This window comes from Piliocolobus tephrosceles, chromosome X (assembly GCF_002776525.5).
Source record: "Piliocolobus tephrosceles isolate RC106 chromosome X, ASM277652v3, whole genome shotgun sequence".
Classification (NCBI taxonomy): Eukaryota; Metazoa; Chordata; class Mammalia; order Primates; family Cercopithecidae; genus Piliocolobus; species Piliocolobus tephrosceles.
In genome coordinates this window covers 88,761,452-88,777,956 of record NC_045455.1, presented here as the reverse complement: position 1 = coordinate 88,777,956, position 16,505 = coordinate 88,761,452, and the positions used below count along the sequence as shown (strand labels likewise).

The window sequence follows — 16,505 nt, the reverse complement described above, 5'->3', positions numbered from 1 at the left end:
AGCTTATTATTCCTAAATTACTTACTATTTGAGTAACTTGGCCTTTTGGAAACATTAGCCAAAGTAAAGGTAAACAACTAGTCACTCCTAGAAAGCAATCCAGCAATATGAATTAGGAGCCTTTACAGCCTTTGTCTCACTAATCCTATTTCTAGAAATATAAATTAAATATATAATCTCAAAAACATCCCTTACGAGAATAATCTACTTGTAGAGTTCTTTTACATTGTAAAAAATCCCAACTATTCAACAACAGGAAATGTGGAAATAAATTAGAATTCAAACAGAGTGTTGTACAACTTAAATAAAACAATGCTGATGAAAGTTTCCAGGTGACATGGGAAAATACTTAAGAAGTCAGGATATAAAATTATATATAAAATATAATTCAACTATGAATTACCCATGTAGAGTTTGATTAAACCCATGTAGAGTTCCTGAAACGAAATCTTTACAAAACAACAAGGTATTCTTTGAGAATTTCCAATGGATGGTAGATGCAAAAGACGAATTTTCTCAGCATAAAATGAGCGTCAGTGTACTATTAATAAATGGCAGTCAGGTAAGATTAGGAAGAGGAAAGAGAATGAACTTGGCCTGATGGTTAGGGAAAATGTGCTTTTAGCAACTACACAAGGCCGGAGGAGTCCAAATGCAGAAAAGAGAAAATGTCTCAATAATAGCAGATACAATGTTTGGTAAGACAACACATGAAGAATATGAATCCTATTTGCCAAAGATCCTCCCAGGGGAGAAGTGCTGGCCACCACAAAGAAACCAAATATCCATGGAATTGTCAAGCAAAAATATGTGTGGAGCCATATTTTAAAGATGATGAGAGACTAGCTTACAAAATTTCCCTCATATTGAAATGGTTCCAGAAGAAAAAGCAGAAAACTGCTTGAACATATGTGTAAGGAGTGTGAAACTCATGTAGATTTTGCAGCAGAAGGAAGAAAAAAGTTGACTTCCTGTTCAAAACACGAAGACCACCAAAACACCAAAGAAATGTATAAGATTCTGGCTTTCCTTCCATTCCAACTTGTGGGGAGGGAGGTTACATTAGGGAGGTCTTGATCACTTTCATTGTTTTAAAAAAAAAGTTGTCTTAGAACATAATGTTTTCTACAAAAGACAAACATTTTGAAGAAAAAAGAGGAGGACAGAGATCATTATTTTCCTTTTTAAAGTTTGAATAAACACTGATTTTTAAAAATCTTCTGTAAGCAGATACCAATTTTCTATTTAAATTTATCTTTTTAATGACATTTACTGACCACACAAACAACTACTTAAAATTTGGATGAATTTCTATTATTCAGTTGGCCCTCCATATTGGGAGTTCCACATCCAGATTCAAACAGCCATGAATTGAAAATACCCAAAAAATAAATAACTAAAAAAAAAAAAAAAAAAAAGGCAAATGCCATTTTAAAAAACACAGTACAACAATTATTTATAGATCATTTACATTGTATTAGGTATCAAAATACATAGGAGTATATGCATAGATTATATGCAAATACTTGTCATTTGATATCAGGGACTTGAGCAACCATACATTTTGCTGTAGGTGAGGGCCCTGGAACCAACTGATACTGAGGCACAACTCTATGCATTTTCTTGCTTTTACATCTTTAAAATGACAAATTGCATTCATGTTGTATTCTAACATAATAGGGGGTTGCCTTTCTTGATAATGTCTAGTTATAATTTAAAACTATTCAAAAAAAGCACAAGGATGGGAAAAGACATACTATGTAAACACCAATCCTAAGTAAGCTGGCTATACTAATGTCAGACAAAGCATATAAGATAAGGAATCTTACCAGAAATAAAGAATACTTCATAATAATGGTCAATTAACTAAGAGAACATAACAATCTTAAAAGCATGTGCTCCAAAATTTTTTCAAATTTCAGAAATAAACAGACAAGTGCATAATCAGAATTGGAATCTTTAACAGACTTCTCTCACTAACAAAAAAAATCAGTAAGGACAGGAAAATATGAACATCCTAACTATGGACTTAATTGACATTTATGGAATACTCAACCCCAAATTGCACTATATACATTCTTTTCAAGTTCAACCAAAACATTCACTAATGTACTGGACAATAAAATAAGTCTCAATAAATTTCAAAGATGAAATCAGACTATGTCCTCTGATTAAAAAAATCTAGAAAACCCCCCAGCTATGGAAACTAAGCAACACATTTCTAAATAAGCCATACATAGGACAAACAGAACACCACAAAGGAAATTAGAATATATTTTTAAATGGATGATTATTATGAGACTACAACATCCTCTCATTTTAGGTCCTGTTCCCTAGGGCAGACCCTGAGGCAGAAAGTCCCAGGCCTGTGATTTATTAATGTCATGCTCCCTGTGTATTGTGGGGGGAAGGAAACCAGGTAAAGATTCAATCTCAAGCAAAATCCCAGGAAAAGTGGCTTCAGCTCAGTGTCAGAGAAACCCTGGAGTCTAAATTTCACCTCAGATTTCTCTTGACCACAAGGTAGCTGGGGTTTCATATGCTCTTTAGCACCTGTCAGTGACGGGTCAAAGACTGGGAATTTGAACCAAATTCCCAGAAACTCCCTTCTCCAGTAGCCCAAGGGGGAGTCCTTCCCAGAGCCATCAGGTGCTAAGTAGTCCAAAAGACTAGGGGAGGAGCTGAAGGAAGGACTGACATTGCCCGCAACCACCCTCAACCGGAATACCAACTATCCTGCCGCAGGCAAGCAACACTACTACAGGATGGAAAGCAGACCCCGGAATCCAGTGGAATCTGAGCTGTTTTTCTCAACAGTCAGAAACCCTTTTTAAAGTAAATTTCCTATTTTTATAAACTGTGTGAGCCAAACGGAGTTCTACACATGGAATGTGATCCAGAGGACACTATGTGCAAGCTCTGCCACAGATGAATGTAATACCCCAGCCACAGGCACTTAAGAGCTTACCAACATCCTGTCAGCACAGAAGTCCTGACCACACAGAAAAGCTTAATAATTGTACAGACATTCAGTTCCAAGGACTGAATTCCATGCCCTTTTAAAAGGTGCCATCAACAAGGATTAATTGTGACACATTACAATGAGGGGTCAGGGCGAACAGAACGCTTTATGTGAGAAAGACACTAAGGTGACTCCGTGAGGTATAAGCAATGAGAGGACATTTAGGCAGCAGAACCTAAAAACTCCAGCATGTGTCAAAACGGGGGATGGGTCACAGGCACAAATGAGGCTCATGGCGAACCCCAACATGTGTATAAAACGTAGTATTGAGGGACGGACATCTGGAGATCCAGGTAGGCATGCAGGCAGGGAGCCAGGAGGCACCGACTTCTCAACAGATGGAAGGACCCACCCAGCTCAGATTCCAGAAGACTTGCATGGGGCTGTGTGTGCAAGAGGTGGTCGTAGATGTTAACTACAGTAAGGCAAATCCCTATTGCTGATATGATTTCACATGATACTACACAAGTTACCATGACTGGGACTGACTACAGGGGAATAAGATATGAATCTTGTTAAGAAAATGAAGCAAAAGGAAGGGCCTTCATCTCACAAACAGGAAGCAATTCAATCATTAAATCTAGGGCAGATACTCAGAGATGGACTGTGGCCAAGACAATGTGATGCTGAGTCACCTGGCCATGCATGGGTCTTCTTCAATACCTGGTAAGAACAGGACTGGTCCCAAAAGTGGGGTCAGGCACATACGGAATAAAGGGAGCGTAAAGAGCCTTGAGAGAGGAAAGATGAGAAGGCAAGGAGCTCAGCTCCCAGTCCACTGTCACTAATCACTGGATCCCACAGAGTAGTGACAGAAACACAGGCACACCTTGGAGATACAGAAAGTTCAGTTCCAGGCCACTCCAATAAAGTGAAGACTGCAATAAAGTGAAGACCGCAATAAAGCAAGTCATACACATTTTTGGTTTCCCAGTGCATATAAAAGTTATGCTTATATTATACTGTAGTCTATTAAGTATGTAATAGCATTATGTCTGAAAAAAAGTCTGTTATCTTGGTTTAAAAATAGTTTATTGCTGAAAACTTAATGATCATCTGAGCCTTCAGAGAATCATCATCTTTCTGCCGGTGGAGGGCCTTGTCTCAAGGCTGATGGTTGCTGACTGATCAGGATGGTGGCTGCTGAAGGTCGGGGTGGCTGAGGCAATTTTTTTTTTTGAGACGGAGTATTGCTCTGTCGCCCAGGCTGGAGGGGAATGCAGTGGCGCGATCTCGGCTTACTGCAAGCTCCAGGCTGAGGCAATGTCTTAAAATAAGGTAAGAACGTCTGCCACATCAACTGGCTTTTCCTTTCACAGATTTCTCTGTAGCATGTGATGCTGTCTGATAGCATTTTATCTACAGAACTTCTTTCAAAATTGAGTCAATCCTCTCAAACCCTGATGCTGCTATCAACTAAGGTTATATAACATTCTAAATCCTTTGTTGTCATTTCAACAATGTTCACAGCATGTTCACCAGGAGTAGATTCCATCTCAATAAACCACATTCTTTGATCATCCATAAGAAGCAACTTTTCATTCATTCAAGTTTGATCATGAGATTGCAGCAATTCAGTCACATCTTCAGGCTCCTAATTCTTGTTCTCTTGGTGTTTCTACCACATCTGCAGTGACTTCGTCCACTGAAGTCTGAACCCCTCAAAGTCACCAATGAGGGTTGGAATGAACTTCTTCCAAACTTCTGCTAATGTTAATATTTTTACCTCCTCCCCTGAATCACAAATATTCTAATGGCATCCAGAATTGTGAATCCTTTCCAAAAGGGTTTCAATTTACTTTGCTCAGATCCATCAGAGGAATCTCAATCTATGGCAGCTATAGCCTTAAAAAATATTAAATAATAAGACTTGAAAGTCAAAATAACTCCTTGATTCATGGGCTGCAGAATGGAGCTTATGTTAGCAGGCATGAAAACAACATCAATCTCTTTGTGTGTCTCCATCAGAGTGCTTAGGTGATCACATGTATTATCAATGAGTAGTAATATTTTGAAAGAAATCTTTTTTTCTGAGTGACAGGTCTCAACCAGGTTAGGGAAAATGTGCTTTTAGCAATTACACAAGGCCGGGGGAGTCCAAATGCAGAAAAGAGAAAATGTCTCAATAATAGCTTTTATAGTGATTCTTGATTTACATTTATCTGTATTTTCTAATTTATTTACAAAGAACACACATTCTTCATGTATTTTCTAATACATTAAAATTTCATATCTTCAAAACAAAGAGCTCGATTTTACAGACAGTTCTCAATTACTCACGTGCGATTACTTGTATAACCATCATTCCAGGGCAAGGGCGGCTTTTGCTCACAGATGGGCCTTCCTCCCTCCAGTCAGTAAAGTCTGAAAGTTGTATTTCTCTTAGCTACATTTAGTCCCTGACTCTTACTTACCCAATGGTCTTAGGTACTTTCGAAGGCATTTTCAGGATGAATGTAATGCCTTAGCCCCTATCCCTCTGATTAAACTTCTCTGAGGTGCTCCCCATCATACACACTAATGCACAGAAACAGTGAGTAATCTGTTTTGATTCTGTGGTCCATTACCAAAAACACTTTCCTTCCTAGGAAATGTCTGTGACCAAAACAAAAACATAATCACTTAAAAATCTGAGCTCTTCCCCTCCCTTAAAGAACAACTCAATTAAACTATTTGATGGGGCCAAATAACACAGACATCTGTACAGGCAGGAGAAAGGGAAGCCCAAGCAGAGAAGGGTGTGTGTGTGTGTGTGTGCGTGTGTGTGTTTATGCATGTGTGTGTATGCAGGGAGCGGAGGCAGGAAGGCAGACAGAATAAGCTGGGTTACCAAAAAGTGCACTGACCAAATAAGTCAATATAGTGGGGAAGGATGTGTATGTGTTTGTGTGTGCACGCGCATGTGCATGCAGGGAGTGGGGGCAGGAAGGCAGAGAGAACAAGCTGGGTTACCTAAAGGTGCGCTGACCAAATAAGTAAATACAGTAAGGATAAGGGGAGCAGCCAACTGTACTGTTGGAGAAAAGAATTACAAATATTACGGTGGTGGCTACAAGAAGATTATCACTGTGTATTCATGGTTTTCAATACAGATAAAGAGATCAACAGATGTAGAAGAGAAATAAATGCAGGTGTGAAATTGTGTGTGTATTTATAAATACTCATCTATCCTCTAGCTCTGCTCACTAGGCGGGCTCAGGAACAATGACATCCCAATAGCAATGAGCACAACTACACAAGGTCCTAGTTTATTGTTTTCCCCTAAGAGAAACCAGGGTTCCTTGGAGAAATGGCTTGTTCCAGAGTAGGGGCAAAGAAAGAGCAAAATGAGCCTGAAGAGCTTGAGTCAGAAAGGAAAGAAATCCTGGAGAATGACTGGGCACATCAAGAGAGGAGCCAGCTTGGAGGAGGTCCCCCTGGCCAGATTGTAGATAATGTGAGCATGGAAGTAAGAATGCTAATGGACAACAATCCATTGAATGAAACAGGAACCTTTGGGTCCACTGTAAGATTTTAAAAGTGCATAAAATGAAAGTTCAATGAAGAATGAAATATTTACAATCTCAAAATACTTCTACACAAAATACTTCTAAATTACAACGAGAAAAAGTAAAGATTAACATGAAGAACTCTGTAAAACATCTGGGCAACATTCACTCAAACGTTCAACAACAGCCAAGAACAGTAATGGGAGGTTCAGAAAAGGATTCACATCGCCTCAAACTATCCTTAGAAAGTCCTGCTTGCGTGGATGGTCCTTTTAGTATCTGGAAACTTGGATTTCGGACATGTTCCCACCGCTCACCAAATAGTAAGAGTGTCTCGCTGTGCCTAAATTGTTTGAACAAACAAGACAGTTTATGCTGAACTCTTGCTTTCTTTCTGGGAGTCTGGAATTCGGGGGCATGGTAGGCAGAGGGTACCTGCGTGACTAGCCCCAAATAAAAACTCAGGACACTCAGTCTGTAATGAGCTTCCTGTGTTGTCACAATTCAATGTGGGAAGAATTAACTGTCTTTTGTGACTCCACTGGGACAGTTACTTCTGGGCGCTTGCCTGGTTTTCTCTTTGCTGACTGTGTTTTGTATCCAGTTACTGTAATAAATCTTAGCTGTGAGCATGCCTGGATGTTGAGCACTGTGAGTCCTTCTAGGAAATCACCTGTCCTAGGAGTGATCTTGGGGATACTCCCAACACACAGCACAAATCAAGTCACATATGCTACGTAACAGGACATGATGAGAAAACCACTGTAAGATTCCTGTCCAAGACCTGAGTCTAACCACAGCAAAACATGAAACAAGCTCCAATGAGGGACATTCTACAAAATAACTAACTTATGATTTTCAAAAGTCAGTATCATTAATGTCAAGAAAGGACTGAGAAACTGTTCCAAATTGAAAAGACTAAAGAGACCGAATGCTAAATGTAATGTGGGATTCTGGACAGAATCCTTCTTCTATAAAGGTCATTACCAGGACATCCTGTGTTACCAAAATAAGGTTTGCGGTAACAGTAGCATGTCAATGTTACTTTCCTGATTTGGATGGATGTGGGAACATAGGAAAACGTCCCTGTTACTGGGAAATATCTATTAAAGTGCCAGGGGCCATGAGGTACATATTAGTAACTCACTTTCAAATGATTTAGGGTAAAAAAGTTTTCTTGGTCTATCCATGCAACCTTTCTGAGTTTGAGATTGTTTCAAAATAAGAAGTAATGATGATGATGATGATGTTTATTTTTCCATTTATTGATACCAAACCAGTCTTACAATAACACGCTAAGAGAATGTACAACATCCTATGTAGGAAAAGCTGAAACTGGGGGTGTGGGGGATGGGGAATGGGGAGTCCTATCTCCCTCAACTCTCTTCACCAAGAAAAAAGTTTACATCATCAGGAAAGCCTCAAAGCCAAATATTTTAACTGTACTGGTTTATGATGATTAAATAATTGCTAGACATAGGAAATCACTTGAGGGTACAGAGTTTTTGTAAAAGAAACATCAAGTAGAATATCATTTACCTAGTAATACTTAATGAACATTAACTGTTAGTGATAGAATTAAGAAGTTTTACTCAATGTAAATTTTCCTAGATTGTTTTTCTAAGCCCACCTCCAACACCAATTGCAAAAAAAAAAAAATCACTTAAAAATCCATAAAGCACTAAATTACCGTTTGTGTGCTTCCTGTTTGCTGCGACACTCTTCACAGTAATACTTGTATTCACTACATAGAGTTTCTGTGTTGCTGAAACCCCTGTGTGAAATTCAAAACAAATTTATTTTGTAGATACCAGGAAATCATTATCCATTAAAAAATATTCCAGACTAAAAGTAATTATTAAATTTCAAACTAAATAATTCTACATATACCTTAAGCAGTGAGTAATTGATGTATTTTGTTCCACGTCAACAGAAAGGTCTAAAAAATCTTCATCTTTGCTGCTTATCTGTAAAAATAGTGAATTATCTGTGATTTTTTCAAATACTAGTAAACCACAGTTCCCAATTAACAGAATTAAATGCATTCTATTATTATTAGTAAGTAAACAATTCTTTCCCTCAAGTTCAAAAGAAAACTACTTAATTTGGATTATCCAAAAGGACATTGAATAAACAACCCATACCAGATGTATAAATAAATCACCAAAGTACACTTTTGACTGACTCCCTCTGGCAAAGGCTAGTATGATGTGAGAGTTCACGATTTTCCAAAGTCTTTGTGTTATTTTAAAGCATGAAATAAACTGTACCATATACACTGATTCTTAAAAAAACATAGGCCAAGACTGAATAAAAATGCTTCATACAGGACATCTGTATTGTTTGGTCATAAAAAAAAAATTTAGCCCAAAATGTTAAATTACATTCGTCATTTGTGACTGACTTTATTTCTCCTAAAAATGTAATATAAAGTTTTGTTTGCTTTATGGGTAAATAATCTTAGAAAGTTCACTTGCTCATGTGAATTGGAATAGGACAGAACTTTAGACATAAATCTTCCTAGCTATATCTTTCAGCAAGTCCATCCTGAAGGTACATGTGCAACAGAAGATATGTCTGACTCAGCTCCCTGTGCCTCTCATCCACTCAGTTAAGCAAACACTATCTCATTTTAATACTGCATCGAGATTATGAGCTCAGTAAGTTGTCATAGAACATGTGGCTGTACATAGTATGTATTTATGCAAATGTAAGTAAACTAGGGTACTGTGCAGAGCGTATTTTATAGACAGTTGAAGGGAGTTCCAATGGTGATTTTGACTTTCCTTGACTTCAACATTAAGCTAACCACAGGACCTAAACCGCTCCTCTAAGATGCCATTCCACTATGCGATGGAAGATACATTAACACTACAAGATAACTGACCTGAGTCTCAAAAAGTCTGGTGAAAAAGAAGGGGGAACACAGACAACTCAGAGAGAAAAAAAGAGAATATGATATGTTTAAGGAAAACACATCAATTTTGTAGAAAAGTGGGTAGGGTGACAAGAGACAGTATGGCAGAGGTAGGCTAAAGCCCGATCAGGCAGGAATTTATATGTAAGCTATAGAGAAGTGAAAGTTACACAGTCTGGTGTTTTTCAAAATCAATTTTGTATTCCTCAAAAAGAAGTCCTCAGACACTGCCTCAGGGGTCTTCATTTGAAATGTTCACTTTTATGATCATGTAAAAACCTAGACACAAGGATGCTCTAGATCACCTGGGTGCATGAATTACTACGTTTATATTTGCAATTCGGTTGGTGCCAAGTGGTCACCAAGTAGGGCAGTATTTCACTTTTCAAAGTCGTTGTGAAGACATCTGGTTGTTATTGGACTAATATGTCCTAATGTCATGTCATACACAATATGGGGAGATCCTAGTCTAAAACTCAGGGAAGAAGTCTAGGGTGGAGATCTGGAGTTGAGACTCATCAGCACATGTGATAATAAAATGGAACAGGATCATGATCCTCCCAGTGCAGAGTGAGAAGCAACCGACAATGAAACCCTGGGGAACACCCACATTTAAAGAACGGAAAAAGAAAAGCCAATGAATGAGACTGAGAAGGAACCCTCATAGAGAACACCAGAAAAGGGTGTTACAGACACCAGTTTCCTACCACCTGAGACGTTATCAGTTGCATTTCTAAAATACAAGCATAAGCTCCTCCAGGAAGCCCGTCCCTCACCTGTCCAAATCCTTCCCTCTCCCACCTGGATTAGGTCTACCATTCTCTGGCTGGCATGGCATCCTGTGCATACACATACAATAACACACTGTACTGGAATTGTCTGAACACTGGTTTGCCAGTCTTCATTACCATAGGAGTATCTTGAGATCAGAGGCTTATGTCTTACTCATCTACCTGGCATAGTTGGTGCTTAGCACCCCCAAAAATGAATACTTAAAATGTAAATCTAACAAAACACGCATGGCGTTGATACGAGGAAGAACTAAGAAACTCCAATGAAAGATAGCAAAAAAAGTGGTAAATAAGGGGAGACAGTGCATATACTTGGATAAGAAGACTCAATTTTGTCAAGATATTTTTTTCTCAACTTCATCTATAGGTTCAGCAAAATCCTTATCAAAATCCCAGCAAGTTATTCTGTGGATATCGACAAACTTGATTCTAAAGTTTACATGGAGAGGCAAAAGATCCAGAAGAGCCAACAAAATATTGAAGAACAACAAAGTCAGAGGACTGAGACTACCTGACTTTAAGACTTACTCTAAAGCTACGGTAATCAAGACAGCATGGTAATGGGGAAAGAACAGATATGCAGACCAACAGGACAGAAAAGAGTGCCCAGAAACACACTCACACAAATACAGTCAACTCATCTTTGACAAAGGAGCAAAGGCAATTCAATGGAGAATCATCTTTTCAACAAATGATGCTGGAGCAGATGGACATCCACATGCAAAAAAATTAACCCAGAATAAACCTTGTAATACCTTATACAGAAATTAACTCAAAAAGGATCATAGACTTGAATTTAAAAATGAAAAACTATACAATTCCTAGAAGATAACATAGGAGAAATTCTAAGGGACGTTTAGTTTATTGACGACTTTTTAGATACAACACCAAAAGTATAACGCATGAAAGAAAAAGTTGGACTTTATTAAAACATTAAAAATTTCTGCTCTGCCAGCCAGGCCCAGTGGCTCACGCCTGTAATTCCAGCACTTTGGAAGGGTAAGGTGGGCGGATCACTTGAGTTCGGGAGTTCAAGACTAGCCTGACCAATATGGAGAAACCCCGTCTCTACTATTAGCCAGGTGTTGTGGCGCATGCATGTAATCCCAACTACTTGGGAGGCTGAGGCAGGTGAATCACTTGAACCCAGAGGCGGAGGTTGCGGTGAGCTGAGATCACGCCACTGCACACCAGCCCGGGCAACAAGAGCGAAACTCCATCTCAAACAAACAAACAAACGAAACTTCTGCTCTGCCAAAAACAGTGCTAAAAGAATGAAAAACATGGACTGGGAGAAAATATTTGCAAAAAACCCACCTGATTTATGAACTAGTATCCAAAATTATACCCCCCAAAAAACCCCACTTAAAATTCAACAATACTCAAAGAAAACAAACAGCCTGATTTTAAAAAATGGACAAAAGATCTGGACACATCACTAAAGATATATAGATGATAAATAAGCAGATGAAAAGATAATCAACAACATACGTCATTAGGGCCTTGCAAATTAACATGAGATAACACTACACAACTTATTAGAATGGCCAAAATCCAACTGACAACACCAAATGTCAGCAAGGATGTGGAGAAACAAGAACTCTCATTCACTGCTGTTAAGAAGGAAAAATGGTACAGCCACAGTGGAAGACAGAATGTTGGTTTCTTATCAAACTAAACATACTCTCACCATACAATCCAGTGATCATGCTCCTTGATATTTACAAAAAGGAAGTAAAAACTCACATCCACACAAAAGCCTGCACACAAATATTTATAGAGCTTTATTCATAATTGGCAAAACCTGGAAGCAACCAAGACGGCCTTCAGTAAGTGAATGAACTTTAAAAATTGCACCACATCCATACAGTGGAATGTTGCTCAGCCGAAAATTAAGGAAATGAGTTATCAAGCCATAAAAAGACATGGAAGAACCTTAAATGCATATTGCTAAGTGGAAGAAGCCAATCCAAACAGGCTGCATACTATATGATTTCAACTACACGATACTCTGGAAAAGGCAAAACTATGGAGACTTTACAGGTCTTAGCTTTCTTGCCTGTGGACCCTCTTTTCCAATGTTATCAAAAACTAGCAGCGCAACTGTCATAGTAAAGATGAGATCAGGCAAAATCAAAAAGGCATGCTAAATCTTGGGCGAGATTTTGATGAGGAGGGAAGTAGTTGTATCTCCCCCTCAGACTGCCTATTAATTGCAAGGGGATTTAAAAAAAAAAAAAAAAGAAGTCATCATAAAATGGAACAACTGGCCCAGCACAGTGGATCATGCCTGTAAACCCAACACTCTGGGAGGCTGAGGCAGGTGGGTTGCCTGAGGGCAGGAGTTCGAGACCAGCCTGGGTAACACAGCAAGACCCTGTCTCTACAAAAAAATTTAAAAACTAGCTGGGGGTGATGGCAGGCACTGTAGCCCTACTTACTCAGAAGGCTGAGGCAGGAGGATCACTTGAGCCCAGGAGTCTGAGGCTATAATGATCTATAACAGTGTCATGCACTAAAGCCTGGGAAACAGAGCAAAAACCTATCTCCAAATAAATAAATCAAATGGAGAAATACCACCACCTTGACTGGGTGATCAAAATTAATTTCACCAACGAGAGGAAGATGGATAGTGTGTGCCTACAGATGTGATGCCCCGAGAAGAATACAATATGAACGATGTATTATTACAGCCATGAATGCATAACCTGCATCTAATTAGGAAGAAACATCAGAGAAACTAAATATGAGAACATCTCATTTTAAAAAGTTTGGGGAGGCATATTCCTAAAAAATGTCCATGTTATAACAAAAAAAAAAGACCATGTAAACGTTTCAGGTTAAAAAAGGCTAAAGAAACAACTAAATGCAATGCCCCCCCCCTCCAAATTGGACTCTGTACTGAACGGGGAAAATGCTTTAAAGAACATGACTGGCCGGGCATGATGGCTCACACCCGTAATCCCAGCACTTTGAGAGGCCAAAGTGGAAAGACGGCTTGAACCCAAGAGTTCAAGACCAGCCTGAGCAACACAGTAAGACCCGTGTCTCTACAAGAAATAAAAATTTAAAAATTAGCTGGGTATGGTGGCACGTGCTGGGTGGTCCTTGCTACTTATGAGGCTTAGATGGAAAGACTGCTTGAGCCCAGAAAGTCAAGGCTACTGCACTCCAGCCTGGGTGTAACAATTTTCAAGCTTCATCTTTACCAAGTGTCCAGCAAGTGGGATATCTTCCCCTCCTTGAGGGTACACTGTATGCTTTAGTTTTTAATTCCAACAATGGATACTAAAGGTAACTGCAGAAAAAGGAAAAACAAATTAATATGCCTCCCTGATCTGTATGATCCGATCCTATGAGATTATGTCCTAAGACATAATTTCCACAACATGGTCTATGGCCTCCTAAACTGAAAGAAAATCAAACAGTTCAAGCTACAACATCTATCACCTCAGGTGTTCATTGTCAATAAGCAACATTACATTAAGAATACAGACAGAGTCCTTTTAACTGAAAACACATCTTTAACTCCAATATCTAAGAATTACAACTTTCAAGTTCATCTTCCATTCTCTCTTTCTCAAAGAACAACCTTTAACATAATGATTCAATTTTTCTCTATACAAAATTGTATGATATACTTACAGTTTCACAAGTAAGACATCTGGTTTCATTAGTTAATGTTCCCTGAAAAATCTCATGAACCCACGTTGGGTCTGGTGTGCTGTTATTATTTTCATTATCAATATTACCATTAGGTAAGCGACCATTTTGTTTTTCCTGCTTTCTCTCTTCTTGTAAAATATCAGCAATTGTATTTAGCAGGTAATTCAAGAATTCATGGGCATCTTGTTGCATGTAGTTGTCAAAAAGCTCTGAAAATAAAAACATAACATTAGATAATTATTTCAGAATTAAAACTTCATAAAAAAACCATGTATAAAAGAATATCTAGTATTGGGTCAAAACTAAAATATAAATGCACAATGTTTTTGTAATGTATAACAAATAAGTAACTTTCACATCTAAAACTGTTATCTGTATTCGGGGAAAATAAATGTAAAATTAATGAAAATCTTGTTTACACATATTACTAATTGATCCATGAGAAAAGGGCAAAACCTGTCTTCATACATTAGCATAACAGATACTGAGAATTTAAGAAGAAATTGCTTATTAGCTTATCTAACCTATTATTCCATAAATATTTCAACGCGGCAAGCTTTAAAGCAGAAGTTGGACAACCATTTGCCAAGGCCAAGCCGACTGCTTAAGACCCACCACAAAGTTTATTAAAAATAAATTACTGAACCGTACATCCCAGGGATTCTGATTCAGTTGGTAATGGGTGAGGCCAGAACGTGGGGCTTTTCAAAGCTCCTCCAACTAACTCTAATGCAGAGTCAGGTTTAAGAATCATGTTATCAACAATTATCTATGTAATCTAGGTACCCTCAAGTCCCTTCCAAATGTGAGATTTTGTAATTCCAAGAAACATTTCCTGCAGTTACACAAGTGAGTAAATGTAACTGAAATACTGGTGGTGCTAACATCAAGTGCGCTTTACCCTGTGCTTGGCAATACACCACTCTACCAAGAACAGTAAGTCCAACACCCACTTGCTGGACACTTTGTAAAGATGAAGCCTGAAAATGGTCACACCCAGGCTGGAGCGCAGTGGCCCAGAAGTAAGGATTTCAGAGGCAGTATCTCATTTAATCCCCAACAATCATGTAATACTGTTACTACCTTTATTTTTAAACATGAAAATGGGACCAGAGAGGGTACAGTCACACTGCCAAGAAATGGCAGAGCCAGGATTCAAACTGGGCAGTCTGACTCCACCATGCCACACACAAAGTAATGCCCAGTGTGAGCCCACATACATGAATTGGTCAATAAAATGCACTGAGAAAACCTACCTATTTAGGACATTTTATTTTTAGATTCTCAATGTACATTTAATAAATTCCAGAAAGGTAATTTTATATTTTAAAATAGGTAATTTTACATTTTAAAAATGAATGCATACCAATTTAGAAAAAAATTCAGGGAAAGTCTAAGATAAAAGGAATTAACAACTACATTTTAGAAGAGATACATATGTGACTATATAAAATTAAGTTCTATGTATTAGAAATCTTTTAAAAAGTTAAAAAAAGTGAAATCTGAAAATTATTAACATTTTCAACATATAAAAGCAAATCTCATATAAAAGAAAACCAAAGTGGGCAACAGACTTGCAATTGATTGATAAGAAAAAAACAATCAAAAGACTAAGAAATATGAGAAAATGTTCAATCCCATGGCAAGTTAAAAAAAAAAAAAAAAAAAAGGAGGCCGAGCTCAGTGGCTCATGCCTGTAATCCCAGCACTTTGGGAGGCCAAGGCAGGTGATCACCTGAGGTAAAGAGTTTGAGACCAGCCTGACCAACATGGTCTCTACTAAACACAAAAAATTCACTGGGCGTGGTGGCACATGCCTGTAATTCCATCTACTTGGGAGGCTGAGGCAGAAGAATCGCTTGAACCTGCGAGGTGGAGGTTGCAGTGAGCCGAGGCTGCGCCACTGCACTCCAGCCTGGGCAACAAGAGCAAAACTCTGTCTCAAAACAAAACAAAACAAAACAGCAACAACAAAAAATCCAGAACACCATCTTTCTTTGCAAAGTTATTGTAAAAACAGAAAGGGAACTAGTGAAGCTATTTATGGGGGTGGGGGACACAGCTGCTAGAGCAAGGCTGTCTGGGTTGGTGCTATGGTTCTACCTCTAACTGCACGCGTGGCATAGGCAACTTATTGAACCTCCCTGTACCATAATTCCTCATCTGAAAAATGGGGCTCACAGCAGTACCTACACCTCACAAGGCTGGTAGAAAGATTAGAAGGGCTTAGAATACAGCAATAGGTTTTGTATTCTGTTCAACAACAACCACAGTAACAATATTGGCAGTATCACTACAGGCTGAGTATCCTTTATCCAAAATGCTTGGGACCAGCAGTGGTTGGGACTTCAGACTGCTTCAAATTTGAAAACATTTGCATACACATAATGAGATATTTTGGGGATGGGACTCAAGTCTAAACATGAAATTCATTCGTTTCATATACACCTTATAGTCTGGAGGTAACTTTATACAGTACTGTTTTTTTTTTTTTAAACGGAGTTTCACTCTTGTTGCCCACGATGAAGTGCAACTTTACATATAGTATTTTCAAAAACTTTGTGCAGGGAACTAAATTTGTGGACACTGAACCATCAGAAAGTAAAGTTGTTACTACCTCA

General features: G+C 38.4%; 1 protein-coding gene across 5 annotated transcripts in view; it reads right to left on the bottom strand.

Moving 5' to 3' along the window:
• The window catches only part of USP12 (ubiquitin specific peptidase 12), a 113,442-nt gene that overhangs the window by 23,709 nt on the left and 73,228 nt on the right, over positions 1-16,505 (bottom strand). For all 5 annotated transcript variants that reach the window (XM_023208713.2, XM_023208715.2, XM_023208712.2 and 2 more), the window contains 3 exons: positions 13,864-14,093; positions 8,401-8,477; positions 8,201-8,284 (listed from right to left, as the gene is read on the bottom strand). In XM_023208713.2, coding sequence (XP_023064481.1) covers positions 8,201-8,284; positions 8,401-8,477; positions 13,864-14,093 — 391 coding nt within the window. The remainder of the gene's footprint in view (positions 1-8,200; positions 8,285-8,400; positions 8,478-13,863; positions 14,094-16,505) is intronic.